The sequence below is a fragment of the Pelmatolapia mariae genome, linkage group LG14, assembly GCF_036321145.2.
Source record: "Pelmatolapia mariae isolate MD_Pm_ZW linkage group LG14, Pm_UMD_F_2, whole genome shotgun sequence".
In the NCBI taxonomy this organism is placed as follows: domain Eukaryota; kingdom Metazoa; phylum Chordata; class Actinopteri; order Cichliformes; family Cichlidae; genus Pelmatolapia; species Pelmatolapia mariae.
This window is the reverse complement of record NC_086239.1, coordinates 39,784,889-39,809,347: the sequence shown is the minus strand read 5'-3', so window position 1 is coordinate 39,809,347 and position 24,459 is coordinate 39,784,889. Positions and strand designations below refer to the sequence as shown.

The 24,459-nt window shown below is 44.6% G+C and overlaps 1 protein-coding gene across 1 annotated transcript; it reads right to left on the bottom strand.

The window, feature by feature from the left end:
* Positions 1 to 1,844: 1,844 nt before the first annotated feature.
* On the bottom strand, positions 1,845 to 16,951 carry ano7 (anoctamin 7). The gene is made up of 24 exons (XM_063493638.1): positions 16,919 to 16,951; positions 16,093 to 16,206; positions 11,760 to 11,807; positions 11,553 to 11,680; positions 10,522 to 10,629; positions 10,311 to 10,447; positions 10,179 to 10,236; positions 9,308 to 9,418; positions 9,057 to 9,222; positions 8,893 to 8,983; positions 8,692 to 8,788; positions 7,881 to 8,024; positions 7,644 to 7,781; positions 6,093 to 6,191; positions 5,834 to 5,936; positions 5,207 to 5,318; positions 5,074 to 5,128; positions 4,640 to 4,737; positions 4,326 to 4,477; positions 4,031 to 4,236; positions 3,691 to 3,833; positions 2,277 to 2,367; positions 2,080 to 2,199; positions 1,845 to 2,006 (listed from the first exon to the last, which is right to left on the bottom strand). Exons 2-24 carry the CDS (start codon positions 16,184 to 16,186, stop codon positions 1,854 to 1,856), a joined length of 2,652 nt encoding a protein of 883 aa, XP_063349708.1. The 5' UTR covers positions 16,187 to 16,206; positions 16,919 to 16,951; the 3' UTR covers positions 1,845 to 1,853.
* Positions 16,952 to 24,459: the final 7,508 nt, after the last annotated feature.

Below are 24,459 nucleotides of genomic sequence, written 5' to 3'. Positions count from 1 at the left end.
GCACACAGTCGTAAACAACCAGAGGAGCCTATTCAGTGACAGGTTGCTTCTCTCAAAGTCAAGAACCAACAGATTTAAAAACTCCTTTGTCCCACACGCCATCAAACTGTTTAACTCCTCACTGGAGGGGAGAGGGAGGGGAGACAGGGGGACAAGGGAGGGGGGAACAACTGAGCTGTAGTGCGACTGTGCAATAATCACTGTGCAATAGACTCACTCAAATGTGCAATCCTGTTTATCCATATTATATATTCTGTATTTAGCTTCTTTAGGCCAACGTTTAGCTTCGTTTAGCTTTCCCAAAGCCCCGACCTCAACCCTGTCGAAAATTTGTGGACTTTAAAGCCGGGTCTGTAACAGAAAACTAATTTAAATTAACCCTGCCATCTCTGCCAAGAAGAGCGTTCAAATATCCAGACAGGTGCACATATATTACGACCCTGTGTGAATGGAAGAAAACACCAAATAAACTTGTTTTTAAAAATAATTAAAGATGCTGTGATGCCGTTTTCTTTCCAGCCAGGAAAGAAAACGGGGAGCCACCCCTCCCTGAGCCTGGTTCTGCTGGAGGTTTCTTCCTGATAAAACTGAGTTTTTGCTCTCCACTGTCGCCAAAGTGTGTGTGATTTCCCAGTGTCCCTCTGTGTATTTATAGTGTGTGTCTGCCTGTGTTCCTCGTCGTGTCGTCTGTGTTACTCCATGTTCATCTCCTGGAAGCTGTCTGTGAATCCACTGCATGCTCTCCCTGCTGTCCTCCCTTTGTGTTCAGGGTTGCCGTTCTATAGTTTAGTTTCTCCCAGTTTAGTTTATCCTAAGTTCTGTTTTTGCCATCCCCACTTTGTGTTCTGTCATTTATAATAAACCACCCTCGCATCTCCGTAAGTGCTGCATCCTGGGTCCTCATTCATTCCACGACTGCTGCCTCAGCCGTGACACGTTTATTGCAGTATAACGTTGTAAAATTATGGCTCAGTTCTCTGGGCTTGGGCTGAGCCTTTTTTCAGACTAAAATTGTTTTCAGTGGAGACTGAACTTTTCTGTTACTTTAGGAACGGGCTTAATGCATGTCTGGGAAACACGTCGTAAATGATGGGTCTGGGGCTGCCCAGTCAGATCTGGCCCTGGAATATTGGAAGCAGATCCAATCATGCAAAAGGTTTGATCACACTAGTATCTGAAAAATGTTCAGTGTTTGTGTGGGGCTGTGTCCTGCTGATGGAGGTAGCTGCTGTTGGGCCCCGTTCTTCTGCAGGAGGATATGGTTGAACATCTAATCACCACTCCCATCAGTGGTCCTCATGCTGAGCTTACACAGACAGAACAACAAACAATAAACTGTGAAAAAAATGGAAAATACCAAAAATAATGTAAATCTTCTTGGCCATGAATTTTTATTAGAAAATAAACTAAAACATTTCAGCAATAGAAGCTAAACTACACAAGATATCTGACTAAGCATTCAAATACACATAAACAGCACATTCAGCTACAGTGTGAGAGAAGCTACCTCATCCACAGTGAAATTCATGCCAACATTGATGATTATGTTTCTGTAATCACCCATAAAGTGTTTGGATATATATAAGTTTATGTGTAACAGATATCCAAATGTTCATTACATGAAAAAGCCCAGCTCATGTTACAGCGCTGTCACTAACTGCCTCCCATCAGGTTACCAGCTGCTGAGCAACATTTAGCATTTAACTCACAAACTTCAATTACAACAAACATGGCAAGTTTTGAAAATAGTAAGTTACAGTTAAAAAGTTATTTGATGACAGGCGCAGTGATAAGCAGTCAGTGGTTAAAAACGAGCGTTGGGTGTTGTAGCCCAAGTCCACCTGAGCTTCGTCTTAGGAGCTGAATATGGCTTCAGTCTCCTCTGCGATCTCCTCCAGGTTCGGTGACGGTGGGTCGCTCTCCTGTGGAGAGATTCTGGATCTACGCTGTCGCAGTTCACTGGGCGGGGCTTCCCCATTCCCAGGAATCATGGTCTTCCCCAGAGACTGCAGGCATAGAACATGATAGTAAACAAACTGTGAGACAAACCGTCATGTGACACTCTGTTAACTTTGATACCTGGTTCTCAGCCAGAGCCTCTTTAGCCATGTAGTGCTCCCTCTTTATCTTCATCTCCACCTCTTCGGACACATCAGGAACCATCAAATCTATTAAGCGGCCGATGAAGAAGACTACATGCTGAGGAAGAAAAATGGGACAAGTCTTCAACAGTTCACAGACTGCTTGGGGTTCAGTGAAGTCTGAGAGACACTGACCTCAAAGATGATGACGAAACCGAGCCGTATAGCGAGGAGGTGGAAGTATTCTGGCAGGTATTCACCGTTTTCATCCCTGAAACCGCGATACCTGTGGACGATAACGACGCGTCGATTACCTGCAGTAGGTACTGTGCTACTCGTTCACAGCAGGTAGCTTTGACGATTTCACGTGGCACAGTTTCACTCCTGATACATTTCGGACACAAACCCAAAAGGCTCTGTGTCTCCTGCTGGGATTTAACCGCAGAGCGCTGTAAACCACTATATTATGGCGCCACCAGCATTTTAAATTTACAGAATAATTAAAATGAGCTGCAGTAAACATTTAGACAACATTTAGACAGCACTCGAAACATCAACAGCAACAGTGAATTTGTCGTCAGGATTTTGTTCCTACCAACCAAATGTTAAATGAAAGGTGACGTCACAGACGTTGAAATGACGTCAAGATTAGGTTGTCAAATAAAAACGTAAAATGTTGTCTGCTGTCTCTCTTCCACAGAACGTCTTTGTCCTGTCTTCCTCATCTCACCGCCCCTCCCTGAGCCTGGTTCTGCTGGAGGTTTCTTCCTGTTAAAAGGGAGTTTTTCCTTCCCACTGTTGCCAAAGTGATTGCTCATAGGGGGTCATATGATCTGTAGGGTCTACCTTACAATATAAAGCACCTGTTGTTGTGATTGGGCGCTGTATAAATAAAACTGAATTGTCTTTGGATCTCACTGAAAACACATCTAGAAAAAAGGCTTCCACCCATTTGAATATAAACCCGTTTAACCACCTGTGGTGTTCCTGCAGACCTTGGGCAGGTCCATCGTGACCTCCATGGTGAGACACAGACCATTCAGTCCACGAACGCTGATCATGACAACCACAGTGTGTTGTGATCATGTGGGACCAGTAAGTCTAATATAATCTACTTTCAGTCCCACATTAGCTGAACGTGTTAGACAGAGCCCAGTTTTAGCCCAAACATTACTTGGTCAGGGGAGATGTGCATCTACATATAAATGATATTCCTGTTCCATTATGTGTCATATGAAGAGTCTATAACGTGGCTAATGACCACAGAGGATGTATTAAGATTAAGTGTTGAGCTGGCAGTGATGAGTATGACACTCACATGTGTCTTAGTATTAAAATGATGTATGTTTATTTAAAGATGTGGCTGCTGACGTGGAGTTAAAACAATCAGGACACTTTGCCATCGTGTGTTAGACCTCTAATCAAAGTTCTTTCTTTGAAAACTTGACATTTCACCTTTGAGCCCAATCTCAAAGCTGCTGAGATGCCTGGTCTTATGTGATCATGTGACTATGACTGTTTTGGTGCTAAAATGAAGTCCATAACTGCCCGACCGGGCTCAGCCTGCCCATGTGGTTCTTGGTGGTGGTGTTGTGGTGCAGATGCTTACCTGCAGGATGTGTTGTGCTGTTGCTGGTAGCTGAGCGGTGATGTAGCCAGAGTGAAGTTGATGAAGCCACTGAGTGTGCTGTCTCTGGTGTAGCGGTAGTACAGTCGAGGCACGAAGGATGACGTGAACGCTATGAGGAACGCCTGAAAATACAAGTTCAGATTCGTTGGCGGCTCATTTATAGGATCATGATTTATGGTTGTGGTGCGAACAAAACGTATGTTTTGAGCTAAATTTGGAAATACAAATTGGGCTTTTACAGCCAAACAGGCGAGAGTGACATCAGCGGGGTTGGATGTTAACTGTTCGTCCATACGTAAAAAAAACAAAACAGTCTTACGTTGCTCAGGACGGCCATGTGTGCGATGAACTGCAGGATGGGAAACCAGATGCCGATGTCCTGAGCTCGCTCTACCACCGGGCGACGGTATTCAGTCACAAACTTCTGAGCATCCAGACGGACCTCCACCCAGTTATTAATGAGAGCGAAGAGAGGAGCGAGGGGGCACGCCGCCACGAAGATGGTGATGAACCCAAACTGAATCACTGTGAAGGATGAGGAGGATTTACAGTGAAGACCAGACTCATATGGAACACTACATCTCCCAGGATGTGAGGATAAACCTGGGACTCACCCATCTCCAGGTATTCACTGAAGAGTCCCTCACAGACCAGCAGCTGGTAGTCTGCCTCCCAGGGAGAAGCCTCCTCCTGCCTCTGGGCCTCCTGTCCCGCCTCCTTCAGCTGAGGATTCAGCTTCCTCTTCTGCCACCATGACTTCACCTTCCTGCAAATAACGAGCCCATATCATTGCAAAGCACCCGAGACTGCGCTTGGTGACACAAATCCACATAACTGTGCATTATGCATCACTATTCTGAGACACACTGGCACCAGGATGCAGTCTGTTCTCATGCACTTTGTTGTGTATCTGTGTGTGTCTGTTTACGGGGAAATGAACTCCTGGATGTTGTTGATCAGCTGTTTTCCCACCATGATGACCAGCAGCTCCTGAGCCAGATCAATGAGACATCCACCTGCTCCACACTGTAACACACAGCCAGAGAGGCGGAGTTTAGTGGTTCATCTATTCATGCAGCTGAGAGCAGTGTGAGTTCAGACAGGCCAAGTTCAGCTGATGGATCAGCAGGTACCCTACTGTAACTTCAGACGTGCTGCTCTGGGTGCTTTATGTCACACTTTGGAAAACAGTTGGAAACTGCAGCGCGTCCAAAACTGTTGTTTGAAATGGTCTGTGAGCGCTCACAGCATCATTTAAAAACTGTCTGACCTAACCTCTCCATGCAGGCGGTTGGGTGAAGAGATCTGATACTTCTCTGTAATCGTCACATCATCATCACATGACCACAATCATCAACTCACGTCTTCGTTGCGGACTCCAAACAAAGTGTTGTAATTTCCAGGGTAGCCAATGAACCTGAAACAAACAACCAATCAGCAGGTTTTCCAAACCAGCCGAGGTGAGTTTCATCAGTTTAATGTTGATCAGCCTCACCTGCCTTTGAAGAAGGCGATGTAGACCGGAGACGAGTAGAAGTTAACAAACTGGAAGACGAAAACTTTCAGGATGAACATGTCTTCGTATTTAGTCTGAGTGCGATGCATCTCTTACAGGAACACACAGACACACACATATTCTCGTTTTCATATCTTAGTGAGGACATCTCATTGACATAATGCTTATCCTAGCTGCAACCCGAACCATCAAAAAGAATGCCTAATCCTAACCATAACCTGACTCTGACACTAAAACCACATTTTGCCTCAAAAATGCTTCAAACTCGTGGGGACGGGCACTTTGTCCTCATAAGTGACTGTTGGTCCCCACATAGATGTCTAAACAGGTACACACACACACCTTCAGATGAAATGAAGATCATGGCGCGCCAAATTAAATTTGTCTATTTTTACCTGAACAGTAGTGAAAATGAAAAGCCAAGATTACTTAGTAAAAGCTCAGTTAGCAGCTGTTATTTGTTATCAACTAAAAATTCTTAGACTTCCTAAAATATTCATTAATAAACTGGTCTCAGAAAAGATCAGACATTTTCACAGAATCCTACAGTTTATGAAAATGTGTAAAGTTTCTTTAGACGAGGCTGAGATGTGGAGGGAGACTCACCCCACCGGGTGAGGATGTGGGCCAGGGTGGTGTAAATCCTGGACAGCAGAAGGATGACCAGCAGATTCAATACTGACCCTGAGATACTGGCTATTCTCCCAGCCTAAACACACACACACACACACACACACACACACACACACACACACACACACACACACACACACACACACACAGGTGTGATGGCGTCAGTGATGTTGCGGTCCTCGGTTAAGCTTCGTGGACCCAGGTGAAGGCAGGCGAGCTGCCTTTTACTCACAGAGAAGCTGAAGAAGCTGTACTCTGACTTGTAGATGATGATGCTGAGGATGGTGCGATACAAAATGATGGCCGTGAGAAAAATCAACACCACGGCGACCTGCACGGGAGAAGTCATTTCAGACCTTTTATCCACTGACACCTGATTTCATTTTAAGGTCGAGACACAGACAGATTCATAAATGTGGATGCACACTGACTGGTTAACATGTGGGAGAGAAATCTCATTGGCCAGATATGGATCTGTCAAGTATAACATCATGAACTTAATTAACCTGCTAACATGCACACAGGCAACAGCAGCTGCTTCAGGTTTAGGATTAGGCTAATTTTCTCCTCTGCAGAGAACCCAAACTTAAATGTTCTAACCGAAGAAACGTGAGGCCAGAAAGCTCGTAGGAGACCTGCAGCTCGTCTAACGTACAGCTGATGGTGGGTGTTAACATCTTTGTCACCACTGAGGCTGTAAATGTAAATAAAAACAGAAGGAAGTGATTTTAAATCTCATAAATTCAGATTTTGAACAAACCACTGTGATAAAAAAATATGAGCTCCTTGTGAACATGATGGCAGCGACACGTCTGTAAAAGTAGGACAGGTCCATGTTTGCTCTCTAACATCTGTGATGGTCTGATGGAGGATTCCAGCTGTTCAGCAGTCCTGGCTCTGCTTTGTCCTCTTGCTGCTTTCATGATGCTCCAGATGTTGTCAGCTGGTCAGAGGTCTGGACTGCAGGCGGGCCGGTTCAGGGTCGGACTCTGCTCCTCTGAAGCCGTGAGGCTGTTATAGAAGCAGTCTGCGGTTCAGCGTCGTCCTGCTCAAACACAAAGGCCTTCCTGAGAAACATCAGCATGGAGCAGATGTTGCTCTAACAACACTTTACACTTTTCAGCACTGATGGAGCCTTTCCAGATGTGCCAGTTGTCAGTTCCATGGACACTGACGCCCCCCCAGCTGAACACTCGCTCTCCTCTGACCTCACATCTGTTTTGGCCCAGAGGAGACGGCGCCGTTTGTCCATCATGGTCACATGTGGCTTCAAGGTGCTCTGTTCTCCGTCACATCCAACAGGATGTGTCTCAGTTTAAACACTACATGTTCTACTGGGAATAAAATGAGACTTTATGAGATTTGCAAATCATTGCATTCTATTTTTATTTGTGTTTGACTCAGTGTCCCGACTTCTTTGGAGTTGTGGTCATAGATGGAGACCACATTATAACAGGTTGGACAGAATCTGTGGGGGAATTAGCATCACCCACAGCCCCTGATGGCTCCAACCTTCAGCCCCTTTCCATCACAGTGATGTCAGTGCTGACCCCCAAACAAGAACTGGTTGACATATTGGAGGCGGGAGTGAATACCAGCTCCAGAGCAGGACGGGGGAGGGGCCACTGTGGGAAATTCTGAGAGATTCTGAGAACAGAAACGACCCTACCCTCAGCTGGCAGCATCATGCAATAATCATCTTACACCTGTGGAAGCCATGACCTTAGATCGGGTGGACGTGCGTGTTAGACTGTGTCGGCTACGAGGACTTCAGGAGACTCACCATGATGATGATGACCATGCAGCCAGTCAGAGTTCTGTTGAATCGCTTATTTTCAGGAAAGTACGGCTCCTCCGCTCCGGTCACCGGGTTCCTCACGGTCATCGGTGCCATGGCGGTGAACTCTGGACGAGGTCGCTCCTACCAAAGATGTGAAATTCACAAATTCACAAACCCCCCGAAACAATCCACTGGCTAACTTTAATCACAAGCAGGCGAGGCCGAGCGACGGCATCGCACCTCGATGTCCTGGAAGTCGGAGCAGTCCCAGCGGTGAGACAAAGATGAACACGTTCTCTTCCAGTACTCCAGGAAGGTGATGGCCCACAGAGACATGAAGACACTGAGGAAAACGGTTCCTCCGTTATCAAACAGCAGACCTGCCTGCAGAGACACAAACAGCCTTTCAGAGTGGTGGATGCACAGATGGCTCAGTAACATCAGCCTGTGCTGATTTCCAAACATTTAACTAAGGGGCCGCTCAGAGGACCTGATGAGGTCAGAGGACAGAGTTGTATACTGCTGTCCACTTTAAACTGCCCGATAAGCCTCAGTGTGGTATTTGACACCAAGAAGTGATCTGATCTCTGTCAGAGTAGCTGAGGTCTTTACAGCTGCTCATTTCTCCAAAATCAAACACAAAAGCTCAACAAACATCCAGGACCAGATATGAGGATCGTCAACCTCAGTGTTGGAGAAAATCTGTGAGCCAGCGATTATGAAAAGAGCCTGTGTAGAACATGAAGAGAATATATAAGGATTTTCTTCTTGTTTTGACTTCTTACCAACAAAAAAATATAAAAAAATATTCCAACAGAAAATTCCTGGCTTGTAGACGGCACCGACTATTAATCTGCCAGGAGACGTATCAGGAAACAGAAACCTCTGAAGAAACATCCACGATCCATCTCACAGAGATCAGCGAGATGAAACCCCAGTGATGCATGAATATATGCTGGAATAAGGAACATGGCTGCTTTGCCTCGCCCTGTGTTTTCCCAGAGAACTGAAACATTTAAATAAATGTGAGAGGTGTGGTGGTGGCAGGTACCTTGTAGGTGACGCAGATGCTGGAGTAGTTCCAGTAGGAGCAGATATTACAGAGCGGACACATGATGAAGCTGTTTCCGCTACCACACAACTCGTTCCTACAAATTCAAACACAGATCACCACAGGTGCATCAACCATGACGAATAAGCATGTCCTCACAAACTGCTTTAAAATGAACGCTGATGATGAGTTTGTACTCACGCTGGAACGTCGGTGGCCACGAGCCAAAACCCGATCAGGAAGATCACCGTCCCGACGACAGACGCCGGCAGCAGCCAGCCAGTGTAGAAGCCTGCATGCAGACACTGTGAGACAGTCGTCACCAAATAACGGTATAATGTCCGAGGTATTTTCCTCATATTTACCTAACCAGGCAAAATAAAGTGCGATCTTCTCCCCAAAGTACTCCCTGATGTGGTCCAGAGGTTGGTAGCGTCTCCAGCAGGACCACTGGGCCCAGTAAGCATACAGGATCTGCCTCAGGCTTAAACTCTGGGGACTAACCGGGGGGGTCGGCAGCTGATAATCTCCCTGCAAACATCGTATCAAACATCAGCCTGGGTTTCAATCTGGGAATCACAGCAGCTTCAGACCAGGCTCGTGGTGTACATCTCACCTCGTGCAGCGGGTAGGCGGCGGTGAAGACCTGCTCGTTCACCAGACGGTCGACGCCCACCTCCCCGTTCTTCACCGAACCGTATGGAGTCCTGGCTAAGATCTCATACAGCTAGAGGGACACGAGGGTTTCAAGGAACTCAGCTTGCTTCATGCTAAGCTAGCATAACCATGTCTAAGGCTGATTATGACAGGGCTGAAACTTTGTTTCCCTGAAACTTTTAGCATCAATAGAAAGAACAGAGCCTCCAGGACAGTGCCCTGCAGAACACCACAACCATCTCGATTCAGAACCACAGAAACATGTTTGTGCTGTTTTCAGGAAACTTTAGTGGATTGTTAAGGAAATACAGACTCATAAAATAAAATGCTACACACACACACGGACATTTGTGTGTGTGTGTTTGTAGAGTTTGTTTGAGGAGGAGGCGTTGCCGCTGGCAGCATCCGTCTGTTGACCGATACATCCTGGATCTGCTCGTTCGCTGGTATTTCTGCCTTTGAGCCAATCAGAGCAGCTCGCTCTCAGCTCAGTTTACTGAAGCTGTGCTGGAAACTTTCCCAACATGACCAAACAGACAGTTCACATCTGCTCGGGTTTTGTGTCATTAATGAAGCAGCACAAGAAATCTTAAATTCACACTTTCAGGTTCTTTGGATTAAAAACTCTTAGATGTTAGTTTGTGTATTTTTGTTTAAAGATGTTTTGAAATATTAACATTTATTTGTCTGTTTCTATGTTCTGGATTTGTCCTCTGAAATAGTCAAACTATCCTAAAATACACCATAAATATTCAGTTTTCATTTCTACATGCACCAAGTGCACGGCACGGCCACGAGTTCCTCGAGACCGTTTTGTTTTCTTTACTCACCACCTGGTGTCTCTGGGTCGTCTTAAAGAACGTGTCTTTGTTGTCGCTGCCCAAAAACCTGCAGGCAGGAAACAGGGAGAGTGAAGGAGGAGGAAGAGGGTGACACGGGACACAGGTCCTGAGTGTTTGTACCTCTCCAGCTTGTTGGTCCTGAACTGGCAGGTGTAGTAGTCGGGCGGGGGGTTGGGGACGTCCTGGGACATAAGGTTGGGAAGAGACAGCTTGGACAGGATCTGTTCAGACCAGTTAACGATGGGGGCAGTGACCACCTGCAGGAGGACAGAGGACACGCTGTGAGATGGCTGCTGAGCGTGAGGACGGCGGCAGAGGACGTGGGCTGTACCTGCAGTGGGACTCTGAGGCTGATCTCCTCAGCGTAGTAACAGAGCACGCTCCACGGAGCACTGAGGAGGACAAAACAGATCTTCTTCTTTGTCTGGAGGACCTCCTTCTGCAGAGAAGAAGAAAAGAGCTCAGCGTCCTTCGCCTCCTTTCAACATCACCGCTCCAGGACCCGTGCCTCATGTAAACAGATACCTGAGTGTGTCTGCGGTCAGAGGTCAAAGGTGGGAGTCTGGTAAAAGAAGCTTCAGTTGTGAGCAGCTGCATTCATGCAGCAGACAACAGTGGCGAACTCAAAGCCATCGGCCACCATACAAGGACATTTACCTTTCTGTTGTCTTTCTGTTTTATCTGAATGAGTTAACGGCACAAAAACAAAAAGTCTCGGCTGTAACATCATGCATCTGCAGATCTGCAGGATAAAGGTGCAACCAAATGCTCTTGGTGCAACCTAGGTCCCGGCTGAAAACCAGAGGTGATCGTGCCTTTGCCATTGCTGCACCGAACCTCTGGAACCGTTTTACAGCTGATATTTGTGCGTCGGAATCTATGCAATCTTTTAAAACACGACTGAAAACTAATTTATTTGATCTTGCGTTGTAGATTAGTTAGTGATTTATCGGATGTACACTTTGTACTTTTATTGCATTTGTATGTCATTTTAACCTGTTGTGTTACTGGGTTTTTCCAGTTGATATTTCTGTGTTGATTAGACCGAACTTTTACACTAGGTGTGAAATATTTCTTTTACCATAGTACTCACGGGTTAATTAGTGCTTTGTTTTGTCTGGAAATGTATTTGTACTCTATATATCTGTACCCATATGTAATTAATTTTATTTCATATTTTACTATTGAGAAGCACTTTGGAGTACCTCTGGGTTTTTTAATGTGCTATAATATAAATAAAGTATTGATTGATTGATTGAAAGGTGCATTTAGCTGCTGGTTAGCTTCCATCCATCAAACAGAAACACATAGAAGCACATCATCAGTAAGCCAATGATACTATTATGTCTGTTATTGTCTCACCTGTTCCTGCAGAAGTCCAGAGTGTCTCAGTCTTTTCAGAAACTCCTCCCTCCACCGGAGGTGGGCGGGGCTAACACCCATGCTCTCCTCCTGCATGCTCCTTGGCTCCTCCCACACCAGCACAAAGTCTGTCCGAGAGGATCACAGGTTTGATTCCTCTGCTAAACACTCTGCGTTTGGAACGGTATGATTTTGTTTTCTACTCACCGACTCGAGTCGATCCATCACTGAAAACATTCCCATCCTGAGGCTGAACTGCATTCTGGGAAATAATAAAACCTGTCAGACTGAGTTTAGAGGAAAACAATCAAAGAGCAGGGTCTGTTTTCACAAAGCTTCCTCAAACTAAGAGTTTGTAATTCTAAGGAAACTGTGAGACTTCCAGTGAAAGCTTAAAGGACTGAATCCTGCTGATGATCAGAGTTATTCACGGAGCCTGGCAGGCCCTGGAGCGGAGACAAGGACCTTTAGAAGGTTTCTGAAGGAGAGAACGCTGTTCTGGAACGATGCTCTGCCATGTTTGTCTCTGCAGGCAAGGAAGGAGAAGATACACTGTTTGTACGATCCAATCAATCAAAGAGCACGAAGGAAGCATTTTATCTGTGAGGCGTCTGAGCAGCCGATCCATTCATTTCTGTGGGACAGAGACGACGTGCCGACTTTATGAATTATTCATACGGAGTAATGTTTACTTGTGCGCTCATTACATTAGCCGACTCACGTGTGTAAACTTGTCACCACAAACCCACTGTTTGCATAACTGTGGAAAAATGCCACAGCACTCAGACGGCCCGCGACTACACGTGGAATTCTGCTGGAATCACATTTTACCTGCTATTAAAGTCAAATCAAATGAAATGACATTTACCTACAAACATGTACCAGTAGAAACATTAGAATAAGGAAGTAATAATACAAGGAAATAATTATAGTCTAAATTATTTTACTGCTGTAGTGGTTTAAACTAGCCTTTTTACATTTTTATTATGCACCATGGCTGCTCTGCTGCTCCTCCCAAGTTAAATAATAAAATGTGATAAGGACTGTTCTCACTCTCCTGCTCACAAGAGTTAATAAAGAGCAGGGCGCGAGCAGCAGGGCTAACAGGGCTAATGTGTTATTGATATATAGGATGGATGCATATATCAGGATGGATGATGGATGGATGCATATATTGGATGGATGGATGGATTGATGGTTGGATGGATGGATATATTGGATGGATGGATGTATTTATTGGATGGATGGATGGATGATGGATGGATGGATGCATATATTGGATGGATGATGGATGGATGCATATATCAGGATGGATGATGGATGGATGCATATATTGGATGGATGCATATATTGGATGGATGATGGATGGATGCATATATTGGATGGATGATGGATGGATGCATATATTGGATGGATGGATGGATGGATGGATGGATGATGGATGGATGGATGGGTGGATGGATGCATATATTGGATGGATGATGGATGGATGGATATATTGGATGGATGGATGGATGGATGGATGGATATATTGGATGGATGATGGATGGATGCATATATTGGATGGATGGATGGATATATTGGATGGATGATGGATGGATGCATATATTGGATGGATGGATGGATGGATTGCCGGCAATGCGAACCAAGCTCTTGCAACGGTTGTATAGGGATCGAATGGCCCGTAGCAATGGGCCAGACACCCCATACTCCCGCAGCACCTCCCACAGGACACCCCGAGGGTCACGGTCGAATCCCTTCTCCAAGTCCACAAAACACATGTAAACTGGGCAAACTCCCATGCACCCTCAAGTATCCTTGAGAGGATAAAGAGCTGGTCCAGTGTTCCGCGACCAGGACGAAAACCGCATTGTTCCTCCTGTATCCGAGGTTCGACTAGCGGACGAACTCTCCTTTCCAGCACCCTGGCATAGACTTTCCCAGGGAGGCTGAGGAGTGTGATCCCCCTGTAGTTGGAACACACCCTCTGGTCTCCCTTCTTAAAGATGGGGACCACCACCCCGGTCTGCCAGTCCAGGGGTACTGCCCATGATCTCCACGCAACATTGTAGAGGCGTGTCAACCAGGACAGTCCTACAACGTCCAGAGCCTTCAGGAACTCGGGACGGACCTCATCAACACCAGGGGCTCTGCCACCAAGGAGTTGTTCAACTGCCTCAGTGACCTCGCCTCCGGAAATTGGCGGGTCATTCCCCTCATCCCCAGACTCTGCTTCCTCCTCGGAAGACGTGTCAGTGGGATTAAGGAGGTCCTCGAAGTATTCCTTCCACCGCCTGACAACTTTCTCAGTCAAAGTCAGCAGCGCTCCGCCAGCACTATACACAGTGCAGGCAGAGCACCGCTTTCCCCTCCTGAGATGCCTGACGGTTTGCCAGAATCTCTTCAAGGCAGTCCGAAAGTCTTTTTCCATGGCCTCTCCGAACTCCTCCCACACCCGAGTTTTTGCTTCAGCCACTGCCCGAGCCGCATTCCGCTTGGTCTGTCGATACCTGTCGGCTGCCTCCGGAGTCCCCCAGGCTAACCAAGCCCGATAGGACTCCTTCTTCAGCCTGGTGGCTTCCTTCACCTTTGGTGTCCACCATTTGGTTCGGGGATTACCACCACAGCAGGCAACAACCACCTTGCGGCCGCAGCTCAATGCAGCAGCTTCGGCAATGGAGACGCTGAACATGGTCTATTCGGACTCAATGTCCCCAGTCTCCCTCGGAATGCTGTTGAAGCTCTGCCGGAGGTGTGTGTTGAAGATCTCGCGGACTGGGGTCTCTGCTAGACGTTCCCAGCACACCTTCACTGCGCATTTAGGTGCACCGGGTCTGTCCAGCGTCCTTCCCCCGCCACCTGATCCAACTCACCACCAGGTGGTGATCAGCTGACAGCTCAGCCCCTCTCTTTACCTGAGTGTCCAAAACATATGGTCGCAGGTCTGGTGATACGATTACAAAATCGATCATCGACCTGTGGCCTAGAGTGTCCTGGTGCCACGTGCACTTATGTACACTCTTATGTTCGAACAAGGTGTTCGTTATGACCAATTTGCACAGAAGTCCAATAACAAAACACCGCTCGGGTTCAGATCAGGGAGGCCGTTCCTCCCAATCACGCCCCTCCAGGTCTCGCTGTCGTTACCCACGTGAGCATTGAAGTCTCCCAGCAGGACAACAGAGATATATACATATATTGATACATATATTGATTGATGTTTTCTGTCCTTCTGAAAGTTCTGGTTGAAGTGTTTGTAAAGATCACATGATCCTGCATTTGTTGCTCTTTGTTTTATCTCCTCACGAGGAAAAGGACAACAGCTCTTTTCACATATTTTTACGTTATATGTGTAATAAAATACTACATAACATGGCCCACACCCCTGAAAGTACAGTGTATTTACAATGTAAGATGACATCATTTTGTTTGCTTTTCTGCTAAAATACCCAGAAAGTACTCAGTACTTAAAGTTAATTACAAAATTATTCCTTCTTCCTGGTAAAAACATGAACTCTTACCTCCTTATTCTAATGTACCTACCAGCAAGTAATCCTAATTCAATCATGATATCAGGTAACACACCTGGAAAAGCCACTTAATCCTAAGATAGCAGCACTCTTAGCCGTGGGCTGTATTATAAAGTCCCGAGAGCCAAAACAAAAGTGCTGATCACAGCTCGACACTCACAGCAGCAGCCCAGATGTGAAGACAAACACCTCAGCTGTCAGCACGTGGCTGTCAAACGTAGCAGTGAGGCTAATGTGTGGCTATGATTTCTATGCAACCGCGGTATTCATCCTGTTTAATGATACGTGTAACGATGAGGTATGGAGGTAAACGTTTCACGGTCACTGAGCTAATGCTTTCTATGAACAGCTCTGAGGATTCTCGAGATGTTCGTGAAACCTGCAGCCACTTCCAAAAATCCAACCCAAAGGCTACGCTGGCGTGTTTGTGTGGCTCTGGGCTGGTACTGGTCCGGCAGCGGCGGGAAGTTTCGTGTTTTTAATTGGCTCCTAAACACTTTGTGCCACTCTTCCTGCTGTTTCACGTCTCCATTGTTGCTAACGAGGACGACGACAGACGTGCAAGAGCAAGAGCGGAACAATCATCAACTGTTTGATCACTCAGTGCTGAACTGAGTGGAGCCGCTCAGTCTCTCCTCATCATGCACTTCCTGTTTCCTGCCGCAGCCCAGTTTAATTAAAAAGCAGCAGAGAGAGCGAAGCTGTGGTGAAGCTTCCGGGTTTCACCTGCTTTCACTCAGACATGCGGAACCGTCTTCACACTAACTGTGAGCTTCTGTTAGTTTGAGGCCCAGCACAGGTTAGAGCTGTAGACCCCTGCCTGCGTGCAGTAGCTATCACAAGGGGGTGGAGTCGATACGAGAGGACAATCGCGTTGGTTTTACCGCCATCAGCTCTGAGAGTCGACAGTGAACTCAGACGACTTCCTGCACGTTTGGGTGAAACTTCAACTTGCATCTTTTAGCTACAGGGATTTTACTTTTCAATCCAATCAGGGAGTTATTGACCACATGCTGTTACCATGGTGCCATAGTTGTTCTCTGGGCTGGTTTCCATGGTGATTAGTGTTGTGCCATCCTCTCTCTGATCCCCTCTCCGCCTCATCCTCCCAAACCTTCCTCCTCCTGCACACACACACACACACACACACACACACACACACACACACACACACACACCTGTCGTTTAATGTTATTTTCATTATGCCATGATGTCACCGACTGTAATGACACCGTAGTGACAGTTATCTTCAGTCTCTACTTCCTGCAGAGGACTGACGTTCTTTAATGAGATCGTCTGTTTATCAGGTCGATCACATTGTGAGGGTCTTAAACACGGAGCAGCTATGAAGCAACTTTGTTTTCTATTGTTTTCTAATGTTCTGACAGTCTGCTCCCAGCTCCTCTCATGAATAACACAATAAATACATTTAACACTGTTATGATGGAAAGTTTGTACAGGTGAAGGACTTATGACTTTTACAGCACAGTACGCTGCACAGCGTCACCGTGAATAACTTTAATCCCACTGGACGATGTAAATGGGAACACTGGCCTCACCGGCGCTGACGGCGGATTATCAGCCGTGTGTGTAACTGCGCGTGCAGCTCCGCGGTTCATTGAATAAAACTCGTTTCCGTCCGTCAGGGTGACGCTGTCAGAGCTCACAGCTGTTACAGCTCCCTCACCGAGTATCGATCACAGGTCACTGATCACAGTATCGATTATGTATTGACGCATTCACACTCCTCTCTCTCTGAGCTGATTTTAACTGGGATCAATCAGACCGATTGTATCTGGATGGATGACGTGTGGTGTCTCGTGCAGTCCGACTCACCTGTGCGCGCAGACAGTGACGGCCTCAGGTGAGCTCGCGGCTCTCTGGAGCTTCAGCAGCTGATCAACTTGTTTGTAGAGGCGAGCTGACTTCAGGAGAGGCCACGCCCACTCCGTTAACCACGCCCCTCCTCTTCATCAAAAACAAACTTGCCAGCGTAAAACAGCGATGAAACAACAGGAGCCGAACCATATTCTGCGTCCGCGGGTCAGCTGGTAACTGTGCAGGGGCGGGTCTAGCAAAGTTTTGCCAGGGGGGGCATTAACAGGGAAAGGGGGGCACAAAGAAATACTTTTCTTTCTTATTCTCATTTAAAATGTTTAGCTTCTATTAAATAATTATCTGAATCTTACAACCAAAGTTTTTATCTGATGTAAAATGTATAGAAATCATAAATATACCAACAAGACAGCGTACATCACTGTCACAGCAGTTTTTGTTTTCATTCAAAGGCTTTATGGCTTTAATACCTGGTGGGTCGGTCTCTAGTCAAAATGCCCGGGCCGATTTTTTGTCCCAGTCCAGCCCTGGTGTCTACATGTGTGTGTGTGTGTGTGTGTGTGTGTGTCAGGGGTGATTTGATTCATCCCCCTGTATCAGAGATTTATTTTGGGACAGATACTGAGGGGACTCTGCCGCCACTGCCCTCTGCTGGTGACATCGCTGCACTGCACTCAGGTCAGTCTCCACCTGCTGTGTTTGCGCCTCCCACAAACAGACGGTGTCACTGGGAGTCAGGAAGCAGTCTGAGTGCTGCTGATTAAACAGGAGGAAGAATCTGCAGCTGTTTGACTCTGAGACCAGAAGCTCTGAACTTCCCGTCTCTTAAAGGCTGATCACAGCGAGCTCACACTGATTTGGATATTTACCTCTTTCTTTCTTTCTTTCTTTCTTTCTTTCTTTCTTTCTTTCTTTCTTTCTTCCTTTCTTTCTTTCTTTCTTTCTTTCTTTCTTTCTTTCTTTCTTTCTATTTACATGTTGTCATAAATAGATCTTTCACATCATCAACTAAAATACAAAATGTGTTTTTTAAGTAATAATTTCACTGAATGACTCCACTGTGAACTCATGTTTTGAAAGCTGAGCTCAGTTTTCACGTCCACACTCAGACGTGACTCCTGCCAGAGAGGCTGGGTCCATCCTCAGCTCGGTTTTTATTAAATAAAACCTTAACTCATTAATTACATTTTACTTTTCATCCTTTTTTTGCTTGAGAGAAAGTCGGCTTTAATGTCAACACGTGAACAGTGACATCACGACGATCCTCACTTTCCACACGCAGCACAGCTGATGAGAGGAAGCTGACGGCATGAACATGATAACGCTCGCTCCGTTCTGTTCAGCATGGAAACACAGCCACAGTCCTCTCAGCTGTGATTTTTAAATCACACAAAAATGACCTCACACTCTGACTAACAATCTCAGTTTGTTCCTGGGAGGAAGATGGCTTTGTGGTCAGGAAGGGCGCGCGGTTAAAAGCTGCCAAATCAAACCCGTGGAGTGACCTGCTGTGAATCAGGGAGCAGCTGACTGAAGCCTTTAAAGCTGCAGAAACGTCAGGAAATGCAGCTCCATGTCCCAGCTTTGACAAACAGCACAGTGATGTGGACCAGCAGGAACCAGAACCAGATTAAAACCAGTTTGTACGAGTTCCAGATGTGATCACACCTGTTAATAACACAGAAAGTGTTGGAGGCGGGGCCTGAATCAATGTCTGCATCATCATTTATGAACATTTAAACCGCTCATTCGACTTCCTGCACCTATCACTTATTTTTTCCTTTAACAACAACACTCCTTTTTTACCAGCGTATATCTCTTCATTCATGTTCACGTACTTAAAGCAAAGTATCCGATCCTGGTGTCCATCATCCATCTGCCCCTCAGAGTTTTATCTGTATTCTGCCTGTTTCAGACCAGATACCATCTTTGTAGTGTTCGACTTTAACAGTCATGTAGATCAGGAGCGGGCAACTCCAGGCCTCAACAGCCGGGTGTTCTGGGAATCCATCCTACCTGGCAAACCATCCTACCCGTTGTTTCTGCGCATGCGCACAACACGAATTTTAGTGGCAAACCGTCCTACCTTTGTGAATATTAGCTAGAAAAATACTCTGACGGGTAAAATTAACTGCCAAACCATCCTACCTTTGTGAATGTCACCTACAAGCATACTTAAACAGCTAAAATTTAGTGGCAAATTGTCCTACTTTTGTTAATCTGAGCTAGAAGCATACTTTAATAGCTACATTTAAGTGGCGAACCATCCTACCTTTGTGAATATGAGCTAGAAGCATAATTTAACAGCTAAAATTCAGTGGCAAATCATCCTACCTTTGTTAATAACAGCTATACACATACTCTGACGGGTAAAATTAAGTGCCAAACCATGCTACCTTTGTGAATGTTACCTAGAAGCATACTTTAACGGGTAAAATGAAGTGGCAAACCATCCTGGCTGTATGAATATGAGCTACAAGCATACTCTGATGGGCAAAGTTAAGTGGCAAACCGTCATACCTACTTACATTGGTGCTGGAATTACTCTGTGACAGCAGAAATGTGCATAAACTACTTACGGTAAGACGTTTTGCCAAAGTAGGATGGTTTGTCAGAACAGGCGTCTTTCTCTGTTTCTGATCTGAGCGTGTGCAGGGTCACAACATTTATTTATTTCCACCTTCCAGCAGAAAGAAAAACTCCTCCATCCGTGCGGTGTACCTGTTCAGCTGCATCATGGCAGCAGACATGATGACGACCTGCTGAAGTTTAAACTGAGCAGAATGGAGAAGAACGGTGATTTAAATCACTTGAAGGAGTCTTTCAGAAACTGCTGACCTGCTGGGATTTTCCCACCTACTGGTTATAAGCCTATTCCAGCTGTGAGAGGCAGGGTGAACCCGGACAGGTCACCAGTCTGTCGCAGGGCTGATCATGACTTCTCTGTACTACAGTGGCCTCCGTAGTCACCAGATTTCAATCCAGCAGAGCCCCTCTGGGATGTGTTGGAACAGGAGAGTCATGAATGCAGCCGACATGTGTGCAGCAACTGTGACGGCATCATGACTAAAGTGTTTGCAGCAACTTCTTAAATTGGTGCCATGAACAGGAGGAAAAGAAGGTCAAACTGGGTGCTGGCAAATTGTACCTAATAAAGTGGCCATTGAGTGTCTAATAATTCGATTACAGAGTGTCACCAAGAGGTGGCGCTTTCTTCACTAAACTTTGACTTGTACAGTGTGTTGACAGCATTTCATGCAGAAATATTTTCTTCTGTATTGAATGTTGTTGAAAATGTAAAATAAATGGATAAACATTTCAAACATTTTGACCTGTAAGTCACCAAAAGTTTCCCAGCAACCAATAATTAGAATCTAGTTCATAAAAAATAAATAAATAAGTTCATTAATAATAATAACAATGTTCCCCATGTTCAGTCAAAGTTGATCAAACCTTTAACAGAACATGGACATGTTTTGTTTCACACTTTTTGATGGTCGTGATGTTCAAGTACTGGAAAGTCTACATTTTTCCTTTCGAGATGAAGTTCCGTATCCTCCTTACCAAGAAATGACCAAACATTTCTTACCCGTTAAATTAAAATAAAAATAAATAACAGGTCCTATTGTGAGAATGAAACTGTGTGTTTGGCTCATAAATCCTCAGTTTTAAATGTGCATCCATCTAAATAAAAACACACAGTTATAATCCTGCTGTTAGTTCGGCAGGTGCGCCGTGTGTCATCTCCTGATTCTGTTAGAAGAACTTTGCTGCACAGTTCTTGGAGATTTCCTCTACACTGATCCTGCTGATGGAGAACGTTGTTCTGTATTTCTACTGTAAGGTGCTGAACACATGTTTGTATCTGAGAATGAAGCCCTCTGTTCATCGAGCGATGCGGTCAGCCTCACATCGAGCTGGCTTCAGTGTTGGTGCAGCTGAAGGAGGCCGGTGTGCCAAAAACTGACTGCTCGTATTTAAACTGCTGTAAATAACTTGTTGGTCTATAATACATGAAACACGTGTCAAATGTTTCCCTCATGAATGAAATCAAGTCAGACAAACAACAACATTCCAGTAACAAGAAGCTGCAATCACTTTTTGGCAGTTTATATATCCTTTATTTATGCAGTTTAAAAAATCTGGTTGACATTGAAAGTAACTTTTTGGCACAATACCGGCTGAAGAGGAAGGAGCTCAGCTCATCCATCAGCTCAGTCACAGATTTCACTTTTTTCAACCAAAGATCCCGTTAAACAATCAGGAATTATTTTAACAAAGCGTTTCCCTTATTTCACGAAAATGTTGCTTATGTTACACAAAAGGAACTTTATTATTTTCTAATAATAGATTTTTAGAATTAATATTTTTCATTGCATTCAAAGATTTTTGCTCACTGTAGTTAAAATCCTTGAATACAACACATTCATGAAATGTCTGTAATGTTACAGTACGTGTGGAAAGGAGGAGAAATGCAGATGCTAATTTTTGTTAGCCAGGCTGACAAATAAATACAATTTTAATCATTAGAGATAAAATTACCCATAACCATCCCACAGATGTAATATTATCTACAGCTACTTTCAGTACCATTGATATTCATTTAGACTCTTTTTCTCCAATCGATCTTTCTGAGTTAACTTCAGTAATTACTTCCTCCAAACCATCAACGTGTCTTTTAGACCCCATTGCAGGTGACCCTGCAATAGGTGTAGGCTGCTGGGGGATTCCCATGATGCATTGGGTTTTTCCTTTCCAGTCACCTTCTTCACTCACTATGTGTTAATAGACCTCTCTGCATTGAATCATACCTGTTATTAATCTCTGTCTCTCTTCCACAGCATGTCTTTATCCTGTCTTCCTTCTCTCACCCCAACCAATCACAGCAGATGGCCCCGCCCCTCCCTGAGCCTGGTTCTGTCGGAGGTTTCTTCCTGTTAAAAGGGAGTTTTTCCTTCCCACTGTCGCCAAAGTGCTTGCTCATAAGGGGTCATATGATTGTTGGGTTTTTCTCTGTATCTATTATTGTACGATATACTGTACAATATAGAGAACATACAAATAATTTGTTTATAAAATCGAAATTGTTGAAATTTGAAGACTTAGTGAAATTACAGACATTATTATTCATGTGCAAGGCAAAAAATAATACATTACCTCTTAAGTTACAAAGTTTGTTTGTATTGTGTTCAGGAAGTGGGGACAGTAGAAGGAAGTTTGACTTTAAGCATAATTTTGCGAGGACCACACAAAGGCTAATGTGTCCGACAGTTAAAGGTATAAGAATATGGAATTCTCTTGAAGAGAATCTCAAGAGTTGTACAAACATGCACTGTTTTAAAATGTGTTACATACTTAAAAAGATAAATCAATATGAAGAACATGAAAGTAATTTGGGCTAAATGTGGAAGAAAAATTTTCATTGCCATTTAATGCTGTATATTGCTGATTATATTGATTTGTTGTTTAGTTTTGCATTGTTACGTAAAGATACATGTTAGAGGGGTTTTTGGGGGGTTATTGGCGCCTTCTTGTAAGAATAATTGGATTGCAGATAGGGGGCAGGTGCTAACAAGAATTTATTCTTCTTCCTGCTCCTTTTCACCCATGGGTGCAGTGTTATATTAATGGGAAGGAGGTTCTGTATGTAGGAAAAGAAACACTGTTGAACCATGTGTGAAATAAATAAATAAATGAAATGAAATGAATATAAAGCGCCTTGAGGCGACTGCTGTTGTGATTTGGAGCTGTGTACTGAATTGAATAATATGAGATTCAACGAGGCAAATAAGAACCAGCATCAGTGATGTCACGATGAGCGATGTCAAAGGCTGCAGATAAGTAGAACTAAGAATCTACTGGGTTCTACTCTATATCTCCAGAGCATTATCATTCCCAACGCGTAACACACCGATGACTTGTCAGTCCTCGGTGTGTTATGCGTAGGGATTAGAACCTGTTGATATATCTGTGTATTTGAGCTACACATATTACACATATACAATATATGTGTAATATGTATATTTGTATAGAGAGTTTTGCACTGGGTCCCTCTGAGGGAATTAAATGTAATATTTAAATGACGTAAGAATAATATCAGTCCTTTTTAGCAGTGCTGTTTCAGTGCTGTGGTTTCATCGGTGACCAGAGTGGAATTCATTAGAAATAACTGGAAGTTCAGAGATTGGCCTGAATGATCTAAAACAGCGGGGCTCAAGCTGAGAAAATATTGGCTGTTTTAAAGTAGTCTGGTAGGTAGCCAATGAAATAGACTGATTTATGTTAGAGAGGAGTGAGAGAAGGCAGAAGCTCTGCAGTAATAATAATAATATATGAGGGAAAACATCAGAGACCTGAAACAGAATAAATACACTAACAGGGAACAGTTAGACACCGGAGCAGGAAGTGCCGGATCTGAAAGAGCAGAGACGAGGTGAACACACGAAATGACAACAACATGCCTTCAGTCTGAGGGGTCAAAATGCTGACAGTAAACATGTTATATATGTGCTTATTATCAGAATAAACCATTTTATTCCATGTTTATAAATAAATAACATACTAAGTAACACCTTATAAATAAATTCACTGATGAGCTGCAGCCACAGCTCACAGCGGTCTGATGTTATCACGTACAGCAGGAAAGAAGAGAGGAAGCTGAGCACGTGACTCTGATAAGAACAGCTCCATCCTGGCTGTCATGCAAACTGATGCTGATTGCATCAAATTCACAAGAATTTGATCATTTCTTATAAATGTAGATTTGGACTCAGCCGAGTGCAAACGAGTGCTCCAAAATACAAAGTGATCATAACCTGGCCTGAGACAGGCTGCTGGTTTTATTCTAGTCTGAACTCATTTTAGCTTCATGCTTGAAACGTGATGATTTCACTAAAGCAGAGTGTAAATACTCAACGCTGTGTGTGGAGTGTCGAAAATCATATGTTCAGAAATAAAACATGATGACGTCAGCTGTGCAGCCAGAAACAATATATTTGAGATTTTAACGTCTCATGATTGAAAGTTCAGTTGAAGAAATGACCTGAAGTACAAACAGTGCAGCAGAACCAGGGGTGAGGAGAGGAAGGCAGGACAAAGACACGCTGTGGAAGAGAGCCAGAGATTAATAATAAGTAATGATTAGTGAGTGAAGAAGAAACACCCAGTGCATCATGGGAGTCCCCCAGCAGCCTACGTCTATTGCAGCATAACTAAGGGAGGATTCAGGGTCACCTGGTCCAGCCCTAACTATATGCTTTAGCAAAAAGGAAAGTTTGAAGCCTAATCTTAAAAGTAGAGATAGTGTCTGTCTCCTGAATCCAAACTGGAAGCTGGTTCCACAGAAGAGGGGCCTGAAAACTGAAGGCTCTGCCTCCCATTCTACTTTTAAATACTCTAGGAACAACAAGTAGGCCTGCAGTGTGAGAGCGAAGTGCTCTAATAGGGTGATATGGTACTACAAGGTCATTAAGATAAGATGGGGCCAGAAAACTATACTTTAATACCAGAGCTGGGGACCGTGACCGCAGGATGATGATGAT